The 25048-nt window shown below is 48.8% G+C and overlaps 2 protein-coding genes across 3 annotated transcripts in view; one reads left to right on the top strand and one right to left on the bottom strand.

Moving 5' to 3' along the window:
* Nucleotides 1–25048, bottom strand: part of LOC135823657 (copper-transporting ATPase 1-like) — a 53525-nt gene that overhangs the window by 2390 nt on the left and 26087 nt on the right. For both annotated transcript variants that reach the window (XR_010554727.1, XM_065336506.1), the window contains exons 12-18: nt 18400–18525; nt 15228–15443; nt 10873–11055; nt 7753–7876; nt 6690–6997; nt 4932–5135; nt 2111–2331 (exon numbers count right to left, since the gene is read on the bottom strand). Coding sequence is in view for 1 of the 2 variants with exons in the window: in XM_065336506.1 (XP_065192578.1) it covers nt 2111–2331; nt 4932–5135; nt 6690–6997; nt 7753–7876; nt 10873–11055; nt 15228–15443; nt 18400–18525 (1382 nt within the window). In the remaining variant the exon portion in view is untranslated. The remainder of the gene's footprint in view (nt 1–2110; nt 2332–4931; nt 5136–6689; nt 6998–7752; nt 7877–10872; nt 11056–15227; nt 15444–18399; nt 18526–25048) is intronic.
* On the top strand, nt 11422–14755 carry LOC135823665 (piggyBac transposable element-derived protein 4-like). Its single transcript, XM_065336516.1, has 2 exons — nt 11422–12012; nt 12624–14755. The coding sequence occupies exons 1-2, from the start codon at nt 11709–11711 to the stop codon at nt 14135–14137; spliced, it is 1818 nt and encodes a 605-aa protein (XP_065192588.1). The 5' UTR covers nt 11422–11708; the 3' UTR covers nt 14138–14755.

Below are 25048 nucleotides of genomic sequence, written 5' to 3'. Positions count from 1 at the left end.
TGTTTAGAGCATTCTACTCAAGCGGGAAGGGAAAAGTGGAACGTGAACCGAAGGACTAAGGAAAAAGACCAAGAACACACAGTGATAAAGCGAGGACAAATCGGGACGACCAATCAGGGACCAATGGGTACAGAACACACGACCAAGACCAAGACACTCTGACAACGTGTACTCTTGCATGCACCACACACCATAAACGTCACACATCACACTACAGTCGTCCCTCTCTAATCCGGCACTTTATAATCCAGCACCCTCGATAAACCAGCACAATTTTCAGTAGCCAAAATGTCCTCTTCATGCACATTGCAGCAGTAAATCAGATTTGTTAATCCAGCACCCTCCCTAATCCAGCAGATTTTCGTGGCACAAATGGTGCCGGATTATAGAGGGACCACTGTATACTCGCACGCACACCTAGACCTTATATGACAGCAGACATTGGACTCTACAAGACAAGAACCAAATACAACGTGCGCAAGTAATGGTGGAACGGCGCAACATACCAAACAGAAGTGGCTACTACGGCTACAAACAACTCATGATTACATGATTACATGGGGGGCGAGGTATAAAAAACTAGGGAACACAGAAGGCGAACAGGTCCAAAACGGCAGTGCATCATTCAGTGTGTCCGCTAATCCACAGTAATCCCCAGTGCATGATTCTCATTTTTGCCAACACGTGACCAACTTTCCGTCAGATTTCCCACACGTGACACAAATTTGGGAGCAAAAAGTGAGCAAAATATCGAGTGGCCTGGCAAAATGAAAGCAAAAATATCGATGAGCCAGCAAAATTTTGCGGCAAAATATCGAAGTTTCACTGGCAAAATCGGGCTTTGCCTACTGCGACGGCAGAACTTCACATCACGTGACAAACCCGTACACATTATTTGGACCCTGTGCATGATAGATACAGGATTGTATGCAACCCTGCTTTGGGTTCAACTCTCTTGTGGTCACTTTGCACTGTTTGCCAGCGTACCCTTTCGAACCATGTCTTGTGATGTGAAGTTCTGCCGTCGCAGCACTGTATAGAGGCTGCGCAGGCAGTTGCACACTCTTGGGGGCTATGTACTCTTGTCGCCACAAATTTTAGCGTGGTCTACACCACACAGCTAATTGAAGTGGCTTTTCTGGCAAGTGAATCCCTATTTTTCTTTTTCCATTCTTGCTATACAGGTCTGCTCTCGATATAACAACTCTCACTTGCACATAAACCTCGCTAGTACATAATAAAATAAAATCCCGCGCCGAAACAGCATCACTCCCATACAAATTTTGTTCTACACAACATAATCCTACATACTATAAACCTCAACATAACACACGCTACGGCGCGGTCCCCGACGTGCGCACTCTCGATAGAACATAAATTCATGTGCACGGTACGATCAAGCGATAGCTGTAGCTAGGCAGTTTAGTCCTACATAACATAAACCTCGGCACAACACACGCTACGGCGCTGTCCCCGACGTGCACACTCTCGATACAACGTAGATTCACGTGCACGGTACAATCAAGCTGCAACCGTAGCTAGCCAGTTTAGTCCTATTGTGCATATATTCTGCAGCATTGATGGTATCTGATGTCAATGGTGGTACAGTGTGTATATGTATATGTTTGCACGGTTGAACCCGCCTTGTAATACCCTTCAGTTTGAGGTACATTTTGTATTTTACACACGGTTTTCTACATAACATAACTCTCGATATAACATAATTTTTGCGTGGTCCCAGAGATTACGTTAGATGGAGAGTAGACCTGTACCATGTGTACGCCCGTCGCAAGAGAAGCATGGAAAATCTGCAAATGCACTGCATGCGCACCCACAGCTTTTCTCTTTATAGCAACGATAACGGATCTGATTCTGATTGAAACAAATCAAGACAAGTGCCACACACATACACAAACACACACACACACACACACACACACACACACATGCACGCGCGCACCCCCCCCCCCCCCCAAACACACACACACACAAACACACACACACAAACACACACACAAACACACACAAACACACACACACACAAACAAACAAGAACCATACCATTCACATACTGCAATGGTGCCCATACTCTAATGACAGAGCAACTTACAACTTGAGAAGAAGTGATGAACAAACCACTGACACCGAGGAAGCAGCCATGGCGGCACTCGACATCCAAGGTAGAAGATAGAGTCCGATTGGCAGGAAAGCACCACCAGCTATAGGGATGGCAATCACGTTGTACACAACTGCCCAGACAAAGTTGATACGGATACGGCGCACCGTCTGTCGGCTTAGGTCAATGGCGTTGACCACGTCACCAAGATCATCCTGTGCAGCGGCAAAACAGTGCGGAGAACACACACTTGGTGACTTGACAATAGTTGAACATTTCACAGTGCCCATGCAGGATGAAAGGAACTGGAACCGGGACACTTGCATGTACACTGTACTGTACTCTACTACTGATTACAGTCTAAGACATCACGTGGAAGAGACAGGGCCGCGGACACGGCACAACTCCGCTGGACACGGCTCTGTACTGATATGACTATACATGTACCGTGGTATGTAACACGCCGTGTGTGCTGCATATAGCAACTCTGACGCATGATCTACTCAGCCGTGTGTGCTGCATATAGCAACTCTGACGCATGATCTACTCAGCCGTGTGTGCTGCATATAGCAACTCTGACGCATGATCTACTCAGCCGTGTCTGCTGCATATAGCAACTCTGACGCATGATCTACTCAGCCGTGTGTGCTGCATATAGCAACTCTGACGCATGATCTACTCAGCCGTGTCTGCTGCATATAGCAACTCTGACGCATGATCTACTCAGCCGTGTGTGCTGCATATAGCAACTCTGACGCATGATCTACTCAGCCGTGTGTGCTGCATATAGCAACTCTGACGCATGATCTACTCAGCCGTGTCTGCTGCATATAGCAACTCTGACGCATGATCTACTCAGCAGTAAACACACGACATAACGGTTTGGTCGAAACGTTGGCCACCTCCGGCCTTACCAAGCGGAATGGTTGCGTTGGATGTGCAGCCCATGCATGCAGCATAACGTTGGATGTGCAGCCCGTGCATGCGGCATAACGTTATGCCTGCTGCCCCGTGATGCCTGCAGCTTGTTACAATCCAGTCACAGAGGCGTCACACACGGTACGCCCAGTGTGACCATGGTCGTACCCCTTTTCGTCCACGAGGATGGAGGATGGTCCACCCAGAGCGCCTGTAGAGCGCTAAAACATGCCCTGTTGGCCAAAAAATTCCATCTTTTGATTCTTTTCCCACAGGGGACACCCCGACCCCTGGTTGTGCCAGTCCCCATTGCCCTGCAACACCCCTGAGTCAGTGGTCACGGGTATGTGCCAGTGAAGCACCTACAATTGATGACAATTTACATTCAAGTAAAACCAAGGGCAGCACCGCTCATGAATGTGCAGACCTGCCAACAGACGCTCGTGCATAAAGAACGTGTTACTTCACCGTGGAAGATCTCTGTAACCATTTCGCCTCGATTGTCTAACTAACTGATTGTTTTCACAGAAATCAGCCAAATGTGTGTACAGTTTATTGCGCTTCAAGTCCAGCTGAACACTGCTCTACATCTCTTACCCACCATCAAATTTGATCCCTCAGAAACAGCAGAACTAAAAAACAGCACCGTTATCTCGTGACATAAGTTTCCCGTATAGTTCTGAACAAACACGCTGAGTGAATGGCGGCTGAAAATGAGTTTTTACTGTAGTGTTGAAACGAATAATCGAATAATCGAATAATTTAGAATATTCGTGGGGTGAACGAATAATCGAATAGTCGTAGGAATTATCAAAAATCGAAAAAAAAAAAAAAAAAAAAAAAAAAAAAAAAAAGGTCTATGCTCAGTGCTGACCCTGCTGATATTTGCACGGCGTAACATAGATCTGCTCGTAGTATTTCTTCTCAATCTCCTCTCCTCCAAGTTTTAATCTCCTATCGGTATCTAGTAATACTTCTGTTCTTTCCATACGAGGGAAACATGGATGCAGTGAATGTGATTTTCGGTCTTTGACCACTTTCGACCAAGACCCTATGTAGAGCTGGATCAGGCATTGCACACTCTGCAGTCTGGGGGGTTATGTACTCTTGGCGGTACGAGTATAGGTTAACCGGTTTTGCACCTCCACATAACAAAATCCGATATTAATCAGCAAAAAATTAAAAAAAAACTACTTAAAAAGTGCTGAAAAAGTGTTGAAAAATGCCATCATGCGTATGATAGAATATAGATTATTCGTTCGATGGGGGGCGAAATTATTCGATAGATTATTCGTTCGAAGAATCCGTGTTCGGTTTAAACACTAGTTTTTAGCCTACTCATGTTCAGCCTGTCAACTGGAGGAAAATTGAACCTGCTGGAACTTGTGATGGCTTTAGTGGAGTCACTAATGTAAATTTGTCACCGTAGTATATATATCATCTCGGATGGAGAGCCAAGGATAAATTTATAGAAAAGAAAAAGGATCAAGGAAAAAGGAGGTTCCCCTCCTATGTTATCATATAACTTAGAACCTTCCAAGTTGGGAGGCTGTTGGAGTGCGCATCCAAGATGTGCTAGAGCTGATAGCCAGTTAGTTGTAGAACGTCCGTACCGTCGGTCAGTGTCGTGCAATGTTATCGCATGAGCTGATTGTTTAGTAACTGCCGTGGTGTTCAGTGGACATTATAGCGTAACTTGTAGTTTCTTGGTCCGTTTTCTTTTCTACAATCACATATCATCAGAAATAAATCTATTGCACAAACACAAATCCACCGAGAGCATATACTCCTGCACTGCAACTCCCTCTGCACCCATATCAATGGAGTTACTGTAACATAGCTTACTTGTGATGGTCTGGTAACCACACGCAACACACATTTCAACTTGCAATCTTACCCGTATCAGAACAATGTCTGCAGCATCAATAGCAACATCTGTTCCAGTTCCTACAGCTATTCCGACATCAGCTTGAGCTAGGGCTGGTGAATCATTAACCCCATCGCCGACAACAGCGACCACTTCTCCTCGACTCTGAAGGCCTTTTACTACTTCTGCCTTATCACTTGGAAGGACCTCAGCTTTGACGTCTCGAATACCAATCTAGAACAGCATCAGAACACAGCACAAGCACATAAATATAGAAGCCCATTGCACCATGAACGCAGTTCACAGTAAGCAGGTAACAGCAAGTAGAAACTCTTGGTAAGGCCGTTATTGCACTACGGTAGCCGGCTCCATCAAAGTGTGGAAACGCATCCCCAAAAACGCATCGACGAGGTATTACATTACTCTTGCCGTGATGCTACAGAGCTGCGTCACTTGCATTGATTCTGTACTCAAAGTACTACCGTAAAATTCCGTAAATAAGCCCACCCTAAATAACGCCCATGTCCGATAATAAGCCCAGTTTTAGGCGGTGTACACTTCAAGTCCGTTTTAGCGCCCATGCCCGAAATAAGTCCAGGGCGTAAAGTGGACTCAAAATGACCAGCGCGAGCGTGCCTTCGCATACAAACTGTAGAACAGTTGTAGTTTGATGGACCTGTACCACGCTCAGTGTGAATGGTGGTTCACTGAAACTAGTGGGTTGCTGATAGATTGATCTTCTGCAGATTGCGTCCGAAATAACGCCCATGCCCTAAAATAAGCCCATGCCCAAATACACGCCCGGTTTTTGACACTCTGCAAAGTATACGCCCGGGGCTTATTAACGGAATTTTACGGTAGTACATTTCGTACGTACACGCGTGCTACAAAAGACTGAGTTTGGCTTGTATGTTTCAACAAAAAAACACTGAATCTGTACAATAGAGAAGGAGAGCAAGCGATCATGCATCGAGGAGATTCAGGTGGCTGTTACGCCCCAGTCGATTAGAAAGGGTGCTGAATATATTAAACAAATTAATGTTCCTTCACTGAAAGCCAGTGTCGCATGAATATCAGACACACTTGCGGCGAAGCACTTTTCAACCAGCTACTAACTTGCAACTGCGGTGTGAGAAGTGAAATTTGTGACCAAATTGCTCAAGTCACAAGAGCCTGCCTAGTATCCTAGGTCAACAACGAGTCTCTCGGGCTATGCCAGAACATTGCCTCACATAGATCCGTTGATCTCTCCTTCATCACACCCAGCTTGTGCTTGCAGTTTTCCAGCTGCGATCCTAGAATGCGAGGTTAACCTCGGTCGTGGCACTCGTTTTGCATTGTGCGGGATCTATTCCTGATCATCTTTGCAGGATGTAACAAGAACTTGCTTCTATTCCTTTCGTCTAGTTTCTCGTCGGCATGCTGAGGGTCAAGTCCGGACCTGATAATTGAAAGTGAACACAAACTGACCAAAGGAGCACTCAGAAATATGGGCACAACGAGTTCACGTCTCATGGCAGAGCTCACGGAAACACGGACCTGCCCTCGAAAGCCCAAATCAGGATCACGGCAGCGCCGCGTTTGGATCGCGTGACCCGAAGCCATTGACAACCGTCAGAATCTGATCAAAAGTAATGCGAAACGCGAGCTGCGTGCTGTAGTGTAATAACGGCGGCCTAAGCATCCTGCATCACAAGACATGCTATAGCTAGATGCCGCTGTGCATGTACTCTGATGTAGTGAAAGAGGACAGGTCACTGCCTTTTAAAATAGGGAAGCGTTACGTACCCGACTTGCCAAGGCATTAGCAGTGCGGCGGTTATCACCAGTTACCATCATCACCTTGATATTCATATCCTTCAACATGGCCACTACAGCCTCAGCTTCTGGCTTCACGGCAACGCTCAGAACAAATGCTCCAGCCAAACGGCCATTGATTGCGGCAAGCACGACGGTAGACTGGTAGTTCTCATACTGTTTGAGTTGATGATCGGCATAGAATGACAATGTGTGACCATGGCTCTGTAACCAGCTGCGACTGCCCACCACGACATGATGGATTACAACACCGTCGTCTGAACTGGCAAGCGGACGAGCTGCATCACACACATAAAATATAGAGTAAGCCCAATGAAACTGAAAAAGCATTGATCACTTCCACATTCCTCACTTCTGGCAGGGAAGGCTGCTCTCAGAATTCGGTGTGTACCCCCTCCCCCCCCCCCCCCCCCCGGGGTGTGTGTACCTCATAACTATTGTTACGTGACCAGTCTTAGCTATAACCAACAATGCTACAGCAGTGTGAATGGCACTTAGAGTAATAGCAGGGAGTAGCAAGAAGAGAACAGAGCAATGGCAAAACCAGTTGCCAGAAGCGTAAAGAACAGACCGAGTAGCGAAAGCCTGAAACGCCAGCAAAGAGCCAAAACCCAATCCACACATGACATCACATGCGCATGTGTGGGGCGCACATAGAACGCAACATGTACGTGAACGCAGTACACGTGACACCTATTACCAGGTTAACCTTCAACGGGGAATTCTCAGTATAGATTTCCTTGCTGGTCCTGAGTTGTTGAGAGAGAATGTGAGAATTGGAAGAAGAGGATGTTAGCTTATTACAGTGCATGGTGGATGAAGGGGTTCAATATTTATCTACGAGCATAATTGCCTGACACAACACAGGTACTATCTTCAAACTGCTACACAGGCACCTAGTCATGCGGCTAGAGCATACTGTGACACTACTACCAGTAGTGACAGCAACAAGACTACTACATGAATGGGTTGGTGGCGTGAATCAAACACGGCGGAGTGCTGGCATATCAGTGCAGAATCAGACTTAACGCACCTCTCGCACTGTCAACCTCATCAACAGCCACTAAGTCCTCGATTCCTGACACGGAACAGTCCACGCCCTTGCCAGGAGTCAGATCAAACTTCTCCAAGGTACCAAGTGTCTCCACTGCAAGAACCTGCATACATAAATAGGTAATACACAAGAGGGGGGGAGGGGGTTGCAGTGGTGAACCAGGTAATACACAAGAGGGGGGAGGGGGGTTGCAGTGATGAACCAGGTAATACACAAGAGGGGGGGGGGGGGGGAGGAGGTTGCAGTGGTGAACCAGGTAATACACAAGAGGGGGGGGGGGGGGGTTGCAGTGGTGAACCAGGTAATACACAAGAGGGGGGGGGGGGGGGGTTGCAGTGGTGAACCAGGTAATACACAAGAGGGGGGGGGGGGGGGGGGGGTTGCAGTGGTGAACCAGGTAATACACAAGAGGGGGGGGGGGTTGCAGTGGTGAACCAGGTAATACACAAGAGGGGGGGGGGGGGGGGAGGGGGGGTTGCAGTGGTGAACCAGGTAATACACAAGAGGGGGAGGGGGTTGCAGTGGTGAACCAGGTAATACACAAGAGGGGGGGGGGGGGGTTGCAGTGGTGAACCAGGTAATACACAAGACGGGGGAGGGGGGTTGCAGTGGTGAACCAGGTAATACACAAGAGGGGGGGGGGGGGGGTTGCAGTGGTGAACCAGGTAATACACAAGAGGGGGGGGGGGGGGTGCAGTGGTGAACCAGGTAATACACAAGAGGGGGGGGGGGGGTTGCAGTGGTGAACCAGGTAATACACAAGAGGGGGGGGGGGGGGGGGTGCAGTGGCGAACCAGGTAATACACAAGAGGGAGGGGGGGGGGGGGTTGCAGTGGTGAACCAGGTAATACACAAGAGGGGGGGGGGGGGGTGCAGTCACGGGTGAACCAGGTAATACACAAGAACGGGGGGGGGGGGGGGGGGGTGCAGTGATGAACCAGGTAATACACAAGAGGGGGGGGGGGGGGGTGCGTGCAGTGGTGAACCAGGTAATACACAAGAGGGGGGGGGGGTTGCAGTGGTGAACCAGGTAATACACAAGAGGGAGGGTGGGGGGGGGGGGGGGGTTGCAGTGGTGAACCAGGTAATACACAAGAGGGGGGGGGGGGGGTGCAGTGGCGAACCAGGTAATACACAAGAGGGAGGGGGGGGGGGGGGGTTGCAGTGGTGAACCAGGTAATACACAAGAGGGGGGGGGGGGGGGGTTGCAGTGGTGAACCAGGTAATACACAAGAGGGAGGGTGGGGGGGGGGGGTTGCAGTGGTGAACCAGGTAATACACAAGAGGGGGGGGGGGGGTGCAGTGGCGAACCAGGTAATACACAAGAGGGAGGGGGGGGGGGTTGCAGTGGTGAACCAGGTAATACACAAGAGGGGGGGGGGGGTGCAGTCACGGGTGAACCAGGTAATACACAAGAACGGGGGGGGGGGGGGGGTGCAGTGATGAACCAGGTAATACACAAGAGGGGGGGGGGGGGTGCGTGCAGTGGTGAACCAGGTAATACACAAGAGGGGGGGGGGGGTTGCAGTGGTGAACCAGGTAATACACAAGAGGGAGGGTGGGGGGGGGGGGGGGGTTGCAGTGGTGAACCAGGTAATACACAAGAGGGGGAGGGGGTTGCAGTGGTGAACCAGGTAATACACAAGAGGGGGGAGGGGGGGGGGGGGTGCAGTGGTGAACCAGGTAATACACAAGAGGGGGGGGGGGGGGGGTTGCAGTGGTGAACCAGGTAATACACAAGAGCTGAAGAGGATACTATTTCAAAGGATATAGTCACGTATTTATTGCCGACAATTACCCTATGGGTTAACCTAGGTATATGCTCAATAGAACCAGTGCCAGCCCTATCAAGCCAACTTGTACAAAGTTTATTGATCACCGCCTGACTCCACTATGCAACACATAAGGCCGCAAACTCTGTGCATTCCTAAGACACTATGCATACATGTAAGACAGTGCCATGGAATAAGAACGAAACGGCTGTGTTCTCTAAAAATGAGAACGGGCTAGGCTAGAACCCTGACACCCAGTTCTTCGGTGCCCGGCAGTACTGCACACCTTTTATTGTTTTACAATATCCTTCTTGCCTGACAGCTGCAAGCTACAGTAGTGACCGATGAAGTTACACAATCATCCTCGGTTGCGTAGCCAGGAGGGTGTGTGTGTGTGTGTGTGTGCGTGTGCGTGCGTGCATGCGTGCGCGTGTGTGTGTGTGTGCGTGTGTGTGTGTGGTTGTACCTGCATGTACATGTATTCCATGGGTAGCAGAGGACATAAGTGCAGCGCTGTAGCAGAGGAAAATTCCGTATTTCAGTGGGTACACGCACAACAGCAGCAATAACGTGTACAAACAGTTTTGATCCATCAACATTCGACTAGCAGTGAGCACAGAGGTCATGTTGTGTATGATGAGCAACAGATCACATACTGTAGTTCTCTGCTGTAGTGCTCTGCTGTAGTGCTCTGCTGCAGTAAGCAATGCTGCAGTAAGCAATGCTGCAGTAAGCAATGCTGCAGTAAGCAATGCTGCAGTAAGCATTGCTGCAGTAAGCAATGCTGCAGTAAGCAATGCTGCAGTAAGCAATGCTGCAGTAAGCAATGCTGCAGTAAGCAATGCTGCAGTAAGCAAGGCATGTTATAACAATCATTCCATGCAAAACCCTTCAGGTGTATGCATATCGACACACACCAAGTCACACACATGCTAACACACACACACACACACACACACACATGCATACACACACATGCTAACCAGGGGCGTCGGACACGGTACGGTCACTACGGTATTGACCGTACCACTTTTTGCCCCAGGTACTCCGTGAATCAATAAAATACACTGATCTGGACTCTAAATTTCCAAAATTTTCCCCTCCGCCATCCCTCCCCCACAAATAAACTGTACTTCAGATGACTGACCGTGCAACCCTAAAATACCTTCCGACTGCCCTGCTAACACACACACACATGCTAACACACACACACACATGCTAACACACACACACACACACACACACACACACACATGCATGCACACACATGCTAATACACACACATGCTAACACACAGAATGCACATTCGCAGAGCAACGCAACTTACATCCTTGGCTGAATCAACAATGGCTTTTCCAATCGGGTGTTCACTGCCTGACTCCGCAGTTCCCACAGCTGCCAATAAGAACTCCTTGCTGAATGACACTTTATCAGAAAACTGAACTACGGTCTGGACAGTGGGTCTGGATGCTGTCAGTGTACCAGTTTTGTCGAACACGACGGTTGTCACCTGTGCCACCGATTAGAGTCACATACAGTACAGGTGAACACAGGGGGAACACAGGGGGGGGGGGGAAAGACAGGGGGGAAGCAGGGGGGAGACAGGGGGGGAACACAGGGGGGAGACAGGGGGGAACACAGGGGGGAGACAGGGGGAAGACACAGGGGAAACAGGGGGGGGGGGGGGGGGAGACAGAGGGAAGACAGGGGGAAGACAGGGGGGGGGGGGGAAGACACGGGGGGGGGGGAGAGACAGGGGAAGACAGGGGGGAAGACAGGGGGGAGGGAGACAGGGGGAAGACAGGGGGGGGGGGGGAGAGACAGGGGGAAGACAGGGGGGAAGACAGGGGGGAAGACATACCGATAGGTTAACCCATTCACTGCTGAGCCCGAATATACTCGGGATTCAGAATGACGTCAGGACGCTGAGCCCGAATATATTCGGGCTGACAGGCTATCGTACTGTACTAACTTCTGTGTTTCAGCGTAGGGCTCAAAGAGACCCCAGAGTCTCTAGACACATCATAGGCAACGTATGTACTCGTGGACATCGCGTGCCGCGAACTTCGCCGTGCTCGGATCGCTCTTGCACGTGATTCGAAAGACTGAAATATTTTTTTGAAAAATGTTGAGTTTCGTCTTGCGTGGGACCACGTGTCCAAGATGTCAAGGAGAACACGCATCCTTTCTCTTGACGAGGCGATAAATGTTGTGGCCCTTGACCCCAACAGCGATGTTGAGCCAGATGTAGACGACCAGGATGACAGTTGGTACGCGGATGGGGACGCAGATGACGATATTGATGACGAACTTGACCTTGCTCAACACGCTGATGATGATGTCGCGGAAGCGGCCCCCGCACTCCAAGCTGATGCCAACGCAGGAGGTCCAGATACTTTAGAGCAATCGGAGAGATCACACAAGCCGGCTGTTGAAGCGCTGGTGGCAGGAGACTCGGGACAAGAAGGTAATTGTCAAAAGTGCAATTGTTGAAAAATTCAAAAAATTTGAAATTTGAATTTAGTACAAATCGAATATTGCGTGACACTTGTAGCATGCTTGCCATCAGTCATGACGATTCCAGATGCTATGTACATGCTGAAAGTATATGTACCTCAGTAATTATTTGTGCAATGTTCATGGTCAATGCGATAATTTTGTACTAGTATTCAGAGCATCATGTGGTGTCAATTCGTATCTCTATAAATGTGCAATTGCATACCGGTATGCAGAACGAAGCACTAAAAATATACATAGATATTTTTTACTTGATATGCATGTGTGTGTGTGTGTGTGTGTGTGCGTGCATGCGTGTGCGCGCGCATGCGTGTGTGTGCGCGCATGCGTGTGTGTGCGCGCATGCGTCTGTGTGCGCGCATGCGTGTGTGCGTGCATGCGTGTGTGCGCGCATGCGTGTGTGCGCGCATGCGTGTGTGCGCGCATGCGTGTGTGCGCGCATGCGTGTGTGCGCGCATGCGTGTGTGTGTGTGCGTGTGTGCGCGCGCGCACGCGCATGTGTGTGTGTGTGCGCGCGCATGCGCACATGTGTGTGTTTGTGTGCCATTTCTTGTCTCTTAGGCATATGGTGTATGGATGACAATCACCCCGACATACCGGACTTCACGGCAGAAACAGGATTGAATGTCGAGCTTCCTGAGAGCGCCACACCGTACGACTTCGTCAAGCTCTTCTTCACGCCGGAACTCTGGGACTTGCTTGTGGTGGAGACAAACAGGTATGCCACACAGTACCTGGCAACGCGCAGTCAAGACCTTCCCCGGCACAGTCGTCTAAGGAAGTGGACACCAGTTACCGTGCCGGAAATGAAGATGTTCATGTCGCTCTACCTGCTGATGGGCATCATCGTAAAGCCGGAGATTGATATGTATTGGAGCACCAATCCAATGGTCCACACTCCTATCTACAGCTCATCGATGGCTCGGGACAGATGGTGCGCTATTCTATCGTTCTTTCACTTTGCGGATAACGAAACAGCCGACGCGGATGACAAGCTTGCTAAACTCCGTCCACTCATCACGTTGACCGTACGCCTCTTCGAGACTGTGTACACACCTTCCAAGCAGATCTCAATCGATGAGGAGCTTGTTGCCTGGAGAGGCCGTCTCCAGTTCCGTCAGTACATACCGTCCAAAAGAGCTCGCTTCGGTGTCAAGATTTTCGCACTCTGTGAATCGAGCGGCTACATGTCAAGCTACATCGTCTACGTTGGCAAGGATGATGCTACGTTCAGTCCTGAGCTTGTCAACAACCTTGGAAAGTCTGGTGCTGTTGTGGCAAGACTGATGGAACCTTTTGTCGACAAAGGATACCACCTCTATGTTGATAACTGGTATTCAAGTGTGGACTTGGCACGGTATCTTGCTGACAAGGGAACGATGGTGTGCGGGACCATCAGATCCAACCGCCGTGGATTGCCGAAGCGCACCGTTGCGTACAAGGGCCTGAAGAAAGGCGAGTTTGTGTTCCGGAGCTGGAACGGCATCATCTTTGTGAAGCTCTCCGACACAAAGGTTGTCCACTTCCTTTCCACCCTTCACTCTGCTGAAGTCGTGGACACTGGGAAGCGCGACTTGCACCGCCTCCCGATTCGCAAGCTGGCGCTAGTACACGACTACAATCTGTTCATGGGCGGTGTCGATAGAAATGATGAAATGCTTTCTTTCTACACCTGTGCCAGGAAAACCCAGAAGTGGTACAAGAAGCTTGCCGCCCATCTGCTGGAGGAGTGCATGCTCAACGCATTTGTGCTGCACAAGAAGTTTGCCACGACACCAAGGAAACACACCGACTTCATTACCATCGCATTGCAGGCCATGCTCCAGGATGGGAAGAGCGGGTGCACTGCTGCTGCTGCTGCTGCTCCAGCTACACCTGTGCCACGTACCGTCATGATGGCCGCGCATATGCCAGCTTGCATTCCTCCCACCGCAAAGAAGGCAACGCCGACAAGAGTTTGCCGGTACTGTTCGAAGACGAAGGGTGTGCGGAAGGAGTCACGCTATTGCTGTTTGCAGTGCCCCAATCAGCCTGGCCTGTGTGCTGCACCATGCTTTTCTCTTTGGCACCAGTGAGCTTCTGCCAATGTAAGTATATAATTATAATCGGATGGAGCCTGTTGGAGTGCGCATCCTAGATGTGCTGGAGCTGTTAGCCAGTTAGTTGTAGAACGTCAGTACCGTCGGTCAGTGTCGTGGAATGTTATCACATGAGCTGATTGTTTAGTAACTGGTGGTGTCAGTGGACATTATAGTGTAACTTGTAGTTTCTTGGTCCTTTTTCTTTACTATAAATTTATATATCTGCAATATGGACTCTGGTCGCCTGCAGAATTGAAATTATCATTGTTCTGAAGAGCTAGTGCCTTCGCTGTTTTTCTTCAATACTCTGGTTGTATATAATAATATATTTTTTGCACGATCTAGCTAGTTCTCCTGTTCTCCTGTTGTGCTGTACCTATTAGACTGATGGTGGACTTGCTTCCACTTGTGTATTGTTTGCTCTGCTGCTGGAACAGTACAGGTGAACTCGAATATCTGTATTTGCCGTCCCTTGCCGCATTACGCCTGCATCATTGTTTCCTTGTCCGCAAACGCTGGTGATGTATCTTCTTCATTAGTGCTAAGTAGGGCACAAAGAAGGCTCTTGCTACATCAATACATTCTGCTCCTAGTAAAACCTGTGCTCGCAGTCGAACAGTGTACCGAAAAATATTTTTGGGCAACCTAGACTAAAATCCATGTTGAAATAGGTGAAATGCGCAAAATTTGATTTTTTTATATAGGCTCTGGGAGACTGAGTTTTTGGTTCAGGTTCCTTCCAGCGTTGTTTTCTGTCCATAAGATGACCCTGCTACACAGAACAACAAACTAAATAGTCAAATTAGGCAATTCAGATTTTGCCGAAAATGTATGCAGAGGATGGGTGCATATCCCTATAGCGCTAAATGGGTTAACTGGTAAACCAAGACAATGCTGGGTGTGTTGTGTACATGTAGTTCAAAGAATTACCATCATATGTACATTGTGTTGTTAGTGCATGCATGCATTGATATCTTGTTCGAGTCATGTGTGTGATGTATGAGGATTGAGTGACAGGATGCAAGACTTAGCAATCCTACAGAGATTGGTGAAATCATAATTATAGGTAAAGTGTGCAACTCACCTTTTGTGCTGTTTCCAATGGTTCACCGCCCTTTATCAAGATGCCATTCTCGGCTCCTACTCCGGTACCCACCATGACTGCAGTAGGTGTTGCCAGGCCAAGAGCACAGGGACAAGCAACACATAACACTGATATTCCCATTAGGAATGCTACACTGAATGCAGAACCAACAAGTCCGGGTGGCTTCTCCGTTGGTAGCTGGCACCCTTCATATAGCTGGAAGAAACACCAAACATGTTGCAAAATGCACAGCTATCATAATTAATTTTTATATGATAAAATAGTATGCGTTTAGTGTGTCAACGTCGGGGATTTGGATCCATATTCTTGTCACCACTGTCTATGCATTGATCACCTTCTGCCATTCATACCGGTATCTGAAGTTGTACTACCCTCAATCATACCGTCTAAGCACTTGTACATGTGCTGTCACAGCATTCATAGTTTTCATACTGTAGTGACTGTACGCATTGTTCCCCTGGTCACCATGGTCACTGATGATGGATACCGTTTATCTTTAGGTTTAAAAAAATGTTCTTAATAAAAGCTCGTAGTAAACAGGACTGAGTTGAGTAGTGTTTTTGGTGTGGATGACTGCTCTAAAATCATCACCGTCAGAAGTGGAGGCGTAGGTCAGTCGAGGTTTGACCAACAAAAATTCACGCTTCGCGTTAGACTCGGCTGCAGGCCGAGTCTGGCCAAAGTGTAAGCGAAAACAGAAAGCATGCACAATGCACACACACGCAGAGAAGCTATGCTGGAAAATGCCACACAGGTACTTTGACACGTGTACTGTATATTACATTACAGTACAGTACAGTACAGTACAGTACAGTACAGTACAGTACAGTACAGTACTGTACAGTACAGTACAGTACTGTACTGTACTGTACTGTACTGTACTGTACTGTACTGTACTGTACTGTACTGTACTGTACTGTACTGTACTGTACTGCACTGCACCATACTCAGTACTATGCACTATTTCCGTTGTATAATAGCAATGAAGCACCAATATCATTTGATTCCCGTAGCTATGCAGAAGACGTTACTTCAGTAACGTCTGGCGCTAGCCAGGGTCCGCACAGCTTTAATTCGGTGTTTGTTTGTTTGTTTGTGTCACGCCTGGCGCTATCCCGTATCTGTCCCGTACCGTATCGCACCATCAAACACAGCTGGCCATTTGCTGGCCATTTGCTGGCTCCCGTATCTGTCCCGTACCGTACCGTACAATCAAACACAGCTGGCCACAAGCAGCTGGCCACAATATTGGTCGTATTATGTACATGTATACGACTCCTTGTGTATTGCAACTGTGCTTGAAGGGGACGGTTGCACTTTTTGTAGCTCCGTTTTATCTGAGTTTTCAGTCGCCCCTCTTACTAGTCTTGCCAAGTGGGTGGCTCTGGGTCCACCAGAGTCGCCCCTGGCATGTTTCTGAATTTGCTGGGGCGAGGGTTCCGCGACGCGGTCGCCAAGGCAGTGTGTTTTCAGTCACGACCGTTGTCGTCCTCGTCTCTCCATTCGCGGTGGTGTAGCTGACTCCCGAATGGTTTCAAACTGCGAAGCTCAGAGGAGTACAGTGGTGGCAGAGGCATGAGCTGTGAGTGTAGACGGTTGCTGGAGATGGATGGTGATGCAGGGAGAAGAGTTACGCTGCCTGACCACGCGTGGGAAATTGTTTGAACCTGCAATTTCAGTTCGAGCGCGGTGGACTTCTACACAATGTGTCCTCATGGCTGTTTTTCAATGCTTGGCCTATCGCTGATATCCCTGCGTGGGATGTTCTTCCAGTGGAGTCCAGGTGGGACTTCGGGTGCCCACACTCCATCACCTTGTTGATTGTTTCGGAACTGCAAAAATAATTATTGTTTCCTTTTTTGTGCGCATCTCTTGTCATCTCTCTTTTCTATACGTCGCACACCAGATGTACCACTATCGCTGTCTTTCTCTTGCTATCTCTCTCTGCTTGCTGTTTTTTCTGTTGCCACTGTCCCTCATCATACCCATGCTTGGGTGGAGGGCGGCGTGACCCGTTAGGGTAGCTGCCAATACAGTACGACTCCCTGATGTATAGGGAGACTTTCTGGAAAGAAATAGGGAGACGAGGAGGAAATGAAATTAGAATGGACGTTAGTTGCCGAATAGGTGATAGGATGCGTCAGCAAAAACATACTTTGGAAGAGAGATCCCGTCGTCTCCAAAATAGGCGTGAACGGGCGAGTCAGCGCCGGTCACAGGAAACGTCGGGAGAGAGATCCCGTCGACTCCAGAACGCCCGTGATCGGCAGAGTCAGCGCCGTCCCAGGAAACATTTCCATCAGTTCCCACAACAAGCACGATGAGCTAAGCAACAAAGCATAGCGTAGGGCCCTGAGCTTCCAAGCTCTCTCGTTTCCGTAGCTACACAAAAGACGCTACTTTAGTAGCGTCAGGCGCTAGCCAGGGTCACCAGCGCTATCATTTGGTGTGTGAGTGTGTGTGTGGGGGGGGGGGGGGGGGGGGGGGGGCAGGGCATCATCACGTGACGCGCAATCCCATACGGGTCCCGTACCGTACCCTCAAAGACAGCTGGCCACGATATAATTTTAATAGTCATATACGGCTTTCAACGGCATATCGTGAAGCAACTTGATGGCAGGGTTCTAGCCAGGTCCAAATAGCAGGGGGGGGGGCATGGGAAACAGTCACCCCGTATCCCATTTTTCCACTTTCCAATATTGTCTTTCCACGCTAAATGCAATGTATGGGGCGAATCCCCGACTTCGCCCCAGAAAAATTTGCCCTTATGTGAACCATCTATTTGTGACTTTCAACTGCATCTTCGTTGAATTGCATGAAAAACACGAAAATCGGAAAATGAGTAGGGGTAGCACTTTTTCACAGGGGGGGGGGGGGGGGGAGGGGGGGGGGGCGCAAACAGAGTATGGGGAGGGGGCTGTGGGGTTGGTGGAAAGTACCTTTCAGGGAGTTTGAGTCATGAGTTATGTATGTTCGTGTGGTAAGCTAAAGTTTCTTTTTACAACTAAAAAAATGAACCAGAGGGCTTGAAAGCCCCGAGCCTTCGCCATGCTGGTTTTTACCTAGGTCATCATGCAGGTTATTCGAAACTGGAAAGTGATAAAAAACATGTACTGGTTGAAAAAAGCCGGGAAATATCATCTGCACTTACATCCATTGGTATAGAGATGTTTGCCAACGCCACTACAAGCCATACTACAAATGCCAGAGTAGACATTGACACAATGAATGGTACGAATACGCCAGCAATGCGATCTGCCAACCGTTGAATGGGAGCCTAAGCATAACAGAAGCACATTAAAACCAACAGACACACTCATCAATCTTATGACCCGCAAAGAGCAATACAGACTTGACATGTGACGTACTCGGCAATACAGACTTGACATGTGACGTACTCGGCAATACAGACTTGACGTGTGACGTACTCGAACTTGTAGTCCACCACTGTAGAGCGCAGAATCCCGGCAACTAGTAACTACTAGTGTACAATTAGTACTACAACTAGTACAGGTCAGACCTCGCTACAACGACCCCCGCTATAACATAAACCTTACTATAACGTACACATGTGAATGTCCCTGCCGAAACTGCATCACTTCTGTACAAAATTTCCTCGCTATAACATAATCCGCTATAGCGTAATGTTCGCTATAACGCACTGTTTGCTGGGTCCCGGGCGCCCGGAGACCTCAGCATAACGTAACAACTCCTATAAAAAAGACTATGTACACGGCATGCATGCCTTCTCGCGACGAATTCGAGACTGAGACGTCCACCTTGGAAGCAGGGAGTAGTAAAATACCGGTATTTTACTACTCCCATTACTTTTTATAGGCTCTAATCTTGTCACATGATTGTACAAGTACACGCACTACATGACTCTTGTCACCCCTTTGCTGCCAAGCCTGTACAAGGCTGTTAGTCCGTGGGCCAAACCTGAAAAAAGGCCTCCTAGAAAAATCTCGTTCCGACTTTTGGGCACCGCAATTTTATTGGCCACGTCTACTCTAGATACCTTACTGAGCAGGATTCCGGTTGTTGTCACTCTGACAACTTTCTGAAAGGTATCCAAAAATCGGCTTTTCCATGTTGAAAATTTCTCTCCCGGCGGCCATTGTTTTGTATGCATTCATGCATGCGCGTTGTGTGTGGTGCTGTGAAATGTGATTATGCACCAGAATAGACGAAAGTACACAGTGTTACCTGTCATGTCAAGTCGTGATCTGGTACGATCTGGTACACTGCACACTCTCTGCAGGCGTGCACCCGGACCCACAATTCTCTGCACTGCAGTGCAGGCGTGCACCCACTATACTTGGCATCTTCCTTCTCAGTTTGAACTTTCATTTCGAGATTGGTTTTTTGGTTTCAGTTTGTACTAGTATGTCTGTGGTCAAGTAGCACTAGAAGTAAGCGTCGTGATGAGTTTAAAGTGTCTCATTCACGTTCCGGAGTGCGGTGAGGAGGTGAAGCCCTTCACCCAGACAACGTGGAAGAAAGTGTGTGAAATATGCACTAGTGAAGCTGTTGCCGTAGAAAATTTAGCTGAGCTCAGGGAGTTATGTCGTAGTGATGTTTGGCCTGAAAACGGAGGCTTCCACAGAAAATGTTACCAGAAAATAACGAATATAACCCTCCGACGAAGGCAGAGTACCCCTCATCTAGCCATTCGGAAGAACTGTCTGTGCCGGAGTCGATAGAGCCAGAAGCCAAGCGCCGCCCCAGCACGCGCGCCGCACTAGCCGCGCCCGTCGTAGCTCCAGGCATGAAGGGCTGCATATTTTGTGGGAAGGAGAGGCGCCAGCAACCTGGCCGGAAGAATTGTAGTCCAGTCCACAAGCAGGTGTAAATACGCACACGCTGCAGCGAAGCTGTTATGTACATGTTATACGCAGCAAACGTCAGAAAAGACGAAAAGGTCCAAGTTGCAATTGGTCAATCCGTCTCTGGAATATTTGCGTGCGAGGTTAACTACCATAAACAATGCTACAGGAATTACACGAGAGCTTAGTGCCCCTGTTTGCGAAGCCATGGTGGGGATGCATGCCTATACAGGTTGTGACACAACCAGTGCCTTCAGTGGCAGAGGGAAGAAGCTAGCATTTCAGCTGATCACCAAGCAAACCCCAAAAGGCGAGCTGGCTCGAAAGGCTATGGCAGCACTCGGTGCATCATTTGACGCACTACCAGCTGACATTTTCGCCTGCATCGAGCAGTTCACTTGCGGTATATACGGCTTCAACACCGCCACATCTATCAACGAAGTGCGATACCAGATGTTCTGCTCTCGCTCGACGCAATCCAGCTCCCTTCCTCCTTGCCAAGATGCGCTGCGCAAGTATGCTGCAAGAGCAAATTACCAGGCCAGTATCTGGCACCGTGCTCTGGAAGCTTCCGCGGATGTCCCACCACCGCATAGCCCTGGTCAAGGGTTTCATCATATTGTGAGAGCCGTGGGCCAACAGCCCCGGTGAGAAGGCAGTCTTGCCTGTTCATATGGTGAAGTAAAATAAAGAAACAAAAAAAAAAAAAAAAAGGGTGGACCATTGATTCTGGCGGTGGTTTGGAAGTGGACTGGCTCAGCTTGGCACCAGCACCATGGAGCCTGATGGAATTTGTTTCATGCGGTTGCACGACAGGCTGCAAGCACGGACATTGCTCCTGCCGGAGACAGCACCTCAATTGCACGGATGCTTGCAAGTGCTCTCACTCGGGCCAGGAGTGTGAGAATGGGCAACCACTGGAGCTTCAAGTAACTGCAGAACTCAGTGAAGACGAGGATGAATATGAAAAAGAATGCCCATCCTGACAGGTAATCGTATGTATAATGTGATTGAAGATTGAGTGTTCTTTAGAGTTCAGTGATGCACATTGTACAATCATGAACATGTACGTGACTGTACATCATGCCCAATTCAAGTCCTTCTGATGTTTGCCCAGTGTTCAGTATCAATATCACCAAGAGTTCATAACCCCCAAGAGTGTGCAACGGGCATAGACCCAGCGCTCGGCGAAATTCCTACATTACGTCATGCGCAGCTTGTCATCCGAGGTAAATTTGGGTTCTTTGCGATTTCTGGAAACTATACCCTGAACCGCCCCTAACTCAAGGCTGTAGCCTCGACTTTTCGAAGCTTATTTTGAAGACATTTCCGAAAAGTCGTACTTTCTCAAAAACAAACTCTTTCTCCAAGAATCCATGGACATCGCGACAGGAAGAAGTGAGGACGCTGTTAAAAATATTGCATTGCCGTCGAGGACAATCATTCTGATAGCTGTGCAACTCAGCCGAAAAATGCTCCTTCGACGTATTCTAAAGTTCCTCAACCATTTGAAATTATCTTCCAGGAAAGCACCAGAAATATGCCGATGGCCTGGGGAAGAAATATAATTGTTCTTGAAGAGACTGACTGCACTGGTGAAAGAAGAAGGCGATGAAGAGTCACCATTGCATCGAAAAAATAGTTTTGTCTTTCGTGTGCATACTTTGTTTCACTTTACTTTTGCTTCTTGACTCGAGTCGAGGCTCAGACTAGAATCGCAGTTTAGGCAGTTTACCCTGGGGAAGCATCCTGGTTTGACTGTAAATTTTAGAAGAATTCATCGGCGTGACTCATCGCACTGCACCAAAAATGACGCAATGAAGGAATTCCGCCGAGCGGGCTTGCATACAGGGACTGATCAGGAGTTGCACACTCTTGGGGGTTATGAACTCTTGATATCACATGTGGACTAAAATCAATGTGGGAGATATAAAAATGCACGGGAATGATCATTGCGATTATTTTTCATTGCCATCGGCTTCGGCCTCATTTCCTCTGTGCTGCGCTGATGAGTCCACAAAGGACGAACTAGTTCTGTCCACACGTTGGGTGATCATTGGAATTGGAATTGTGTATTTTCTGTGACCTGATTATTCTCTACAGGTCGACCTTTTTCGGAAACATTAAACATATTCCGTATGGTTAATCCTGCAGTATAAGTCAGTGTTATGATGACGAAGTCTCCCTCGTACACAGCTGCAACAAACATAGTCTTCTGGGGTCACGCAGTCCTTCAGGTCTGGTCTGTCAGTGACCTGTGCTGATGGTCACAGTGTTGTGATCCTTTCTCTGGACATTCAGATTATTCTGCAACCCATATAATAACTATGCAATGCATAAATGCGGCTGTGTGTTCTGCCTCATATCTGTATAATGTACACCATTTTTGTATTGAACGGTCTGAGATATTCTTAGATCAGACATAGTATTCTGCAATGATCAGTACCTGCATGCCACAGCCAGTCTTATTATGATCTGATAAAATGGTATACAATGACTCGAATGATGTTTCGAAGTAGTTACAGTATTGTGTTCGACACACGCGGTCTTCTTGCACACGTCTGTGTACATGAACAATATGGACGTATTGGGCATTTTGTTTTTCTTTATTTTTCATGTTATATCATATTTTCTCTTTCCAGTTGAATCTGGGAAGGAGGCACTCTGGATATATGACCCTGTGGAAAAAATAATAATACCAAAAACATTGTAATTAGCCAGAAAATCCAATTTTAGGTTCTGGTTACCATGGCAACCAGTGCTGATTTGTATTTCACTCGCCGTGCAACCCTTGGACAAGTTCAGGAATGACAACAAACGGGTTTTCAATGTATGCCAGTCCATCTATCGACTGGGCCAAAAAAATTGCGGTGCCCTCTTACTCGGAACGAGAATTCACATTTTTGTCACTTGGCCCACAGACTATGTAGTCTGTACACATCTTTGCCAGTCATCATCATACCTGTATGTAAAACAGTACAGTCAGTACGGTTGTAATCAGTAGGTGAAGAGCGTCATTTTGACATACATATTGCATATTGGTGTGCCCAACTCACTATAACATAAACCTCGCTATAACATAATTTCCCCCATCCCCCAGAGATTACGTTATAGCGAGGTCTGACCTGTAACTACTAGTGTACAATTAGTACTACAACTAGTAACTACTAGTGTACAATTAGTACTACAACTAGTAACTACTAGTGTACAATTAGTACTACAACTAGTAACTACTAGTGTACAATTAGTACTACAACTAGTAACTACTAGTGTACAATTAGTACTACAACTAGTAACTGCTAGTGTACAATTAGTACTACTACTAGTAACTACTAGTGTACAATTAGTACTACAACTAGTAACTACTATTCAATCGGTTTGAAACCTTTTCAATTACTTTCATTGTGACATGTGGAGTCGGCTTGAGTAGTTTGCTTCCTTCTGGGCTCGTCCAGCCCGCCAGTCCTTCATCCAGCTGGTTTCTTGCGCTGCGAATCGGCCATTATAGCCGTTGGTCCGTGCTGGGCACGTTTGAGCGTGCGGGCCTTGGGCCCTGTTTGAGCTGGCTTGCTGTGCTGTGCACACGTTGTGGTTTGGCCCTGTACTGCCTGCAGTGGCGCTCTGGATGCATACTTGGTGTGGGACGAGTCGAGTTGACACTACTCGTTGCATTTAGACGCACTGTTTACACCTAAGGCTAGGGCTAGGTCCTTGCATGCAGTGTGCCCGTGCTGTGTCTGTGGGATGTCGCGGTCGCGCGCTGTGAGCGGTCGATCGTGCTGCGCTTGCAGCAGAGCGTCTGGGACTTGCAAGTCATGTTCGTGTGCGTCGGATGGACGCTGCTGCAGCAACTGTTACCCTGGCAGAGATAATAAATGTACGAATTTTGGCAACGTGAATCTGCAGACCGCAGTTGTTGGAATGGGTGCGGACGAACTGTTGTGTAGCGCTCCACCTTTTCGACCTCCTGGCTGGGTGCCCCATGGTTCCCGGGATGTGTTGGGCTCTGTTCCTCCGCCATCTGGCTCACACTCTCCCGCAATAGCGACTCGGGGCTCTGCCTCGGCGGTGACGGCTGGGTCTGTGCCAAGTTCCGGACATCAGTCTTCCCGTGATGGTTCTGTGCCGGATCCGGGACCGGATCCTGCTGCTGCTGCTGCTGTTACTACTGAGTCTGTTCTCAGCGCATATGAGGAGGTCATCACGTGGCGTCGGAATCTATTTATTGTGCCACATGGAGCCGTGGGTCGGCGGTTTGTGGCTCTACTGGCTGACCTCATGCACTCGTTTGCTGTTGGTGGTGCAGCGCGCCGGCATGCCTGGGCGGCTGTGATCGTGGCTTCCCAGTTGCTCCTACAGAAGCCGTGTGCTACCCAGTACGGGGCTTCGGCACCGCACCTTGATCGGCGTCTCGGCATATGGGAATCTGGGCGGATTGGTGAGCTGCTGCGCGAGGGACGGTGCCTCCAGGCACATTTGCCCCCTCTTCGGGACTCTGGGCCTCGGGAGGCAGATGGGCAAATTGATGATATGAGATTCAGCAAGCTGGTCTTCTCCGGCAGAATACAATCGGCCATTCGTCTCGCCTCATCAGCCTCGTCCGGTGGAGTATTGGTGATGGATGAGGTCATGGACGCCGACACTGGGAAGACCGTGAGAGATGCACTTCTCGAAAAGCACCCATTACCTGCTAGCCCTGACCCGAGCGTTCTGGTGGATGCGGCGGACAGGCCTGAATGTGATCCCATTCTGTTTGAGAGGCTGACACCCGCCTTGATTAAGCGCGTCGCTCGCGAGATGTCCGGCTCATCCGGCCCGTCTGGCCTTGACGCAGAGGCTTGGCAGCGAATGCTAACATGCTACGGAACTTGTTCGGACCGGCTGGCTTCCTCCATGGCGGAGACCGCCAGGCTTCTGTGCAGGGAGGATGTTGACCCGGATTCCTTGGCAGCCTTCACTGCAGCCCGGCTGATT

This window comes from Sycon ciliatum, chromosome 1 (genome assembly GCF_964019385.1).
Source record: "Sycon ciliatum chromosome 1, ocSycCili1.1, whole genome shotgun sequence".
In the NCBI taxonomy this organism is placed as follows: domain Eukaryota; kingdom Metazoa; phylum Porifera; class Calcarea; order Leucosolenida; family Sycettidae; genus Sycon; species Sycon ciliatum.
Note: the sequence above shows the minus strand (reverse complement) of the source record. Positions and strands in the feature narration are given on the sequence as shown.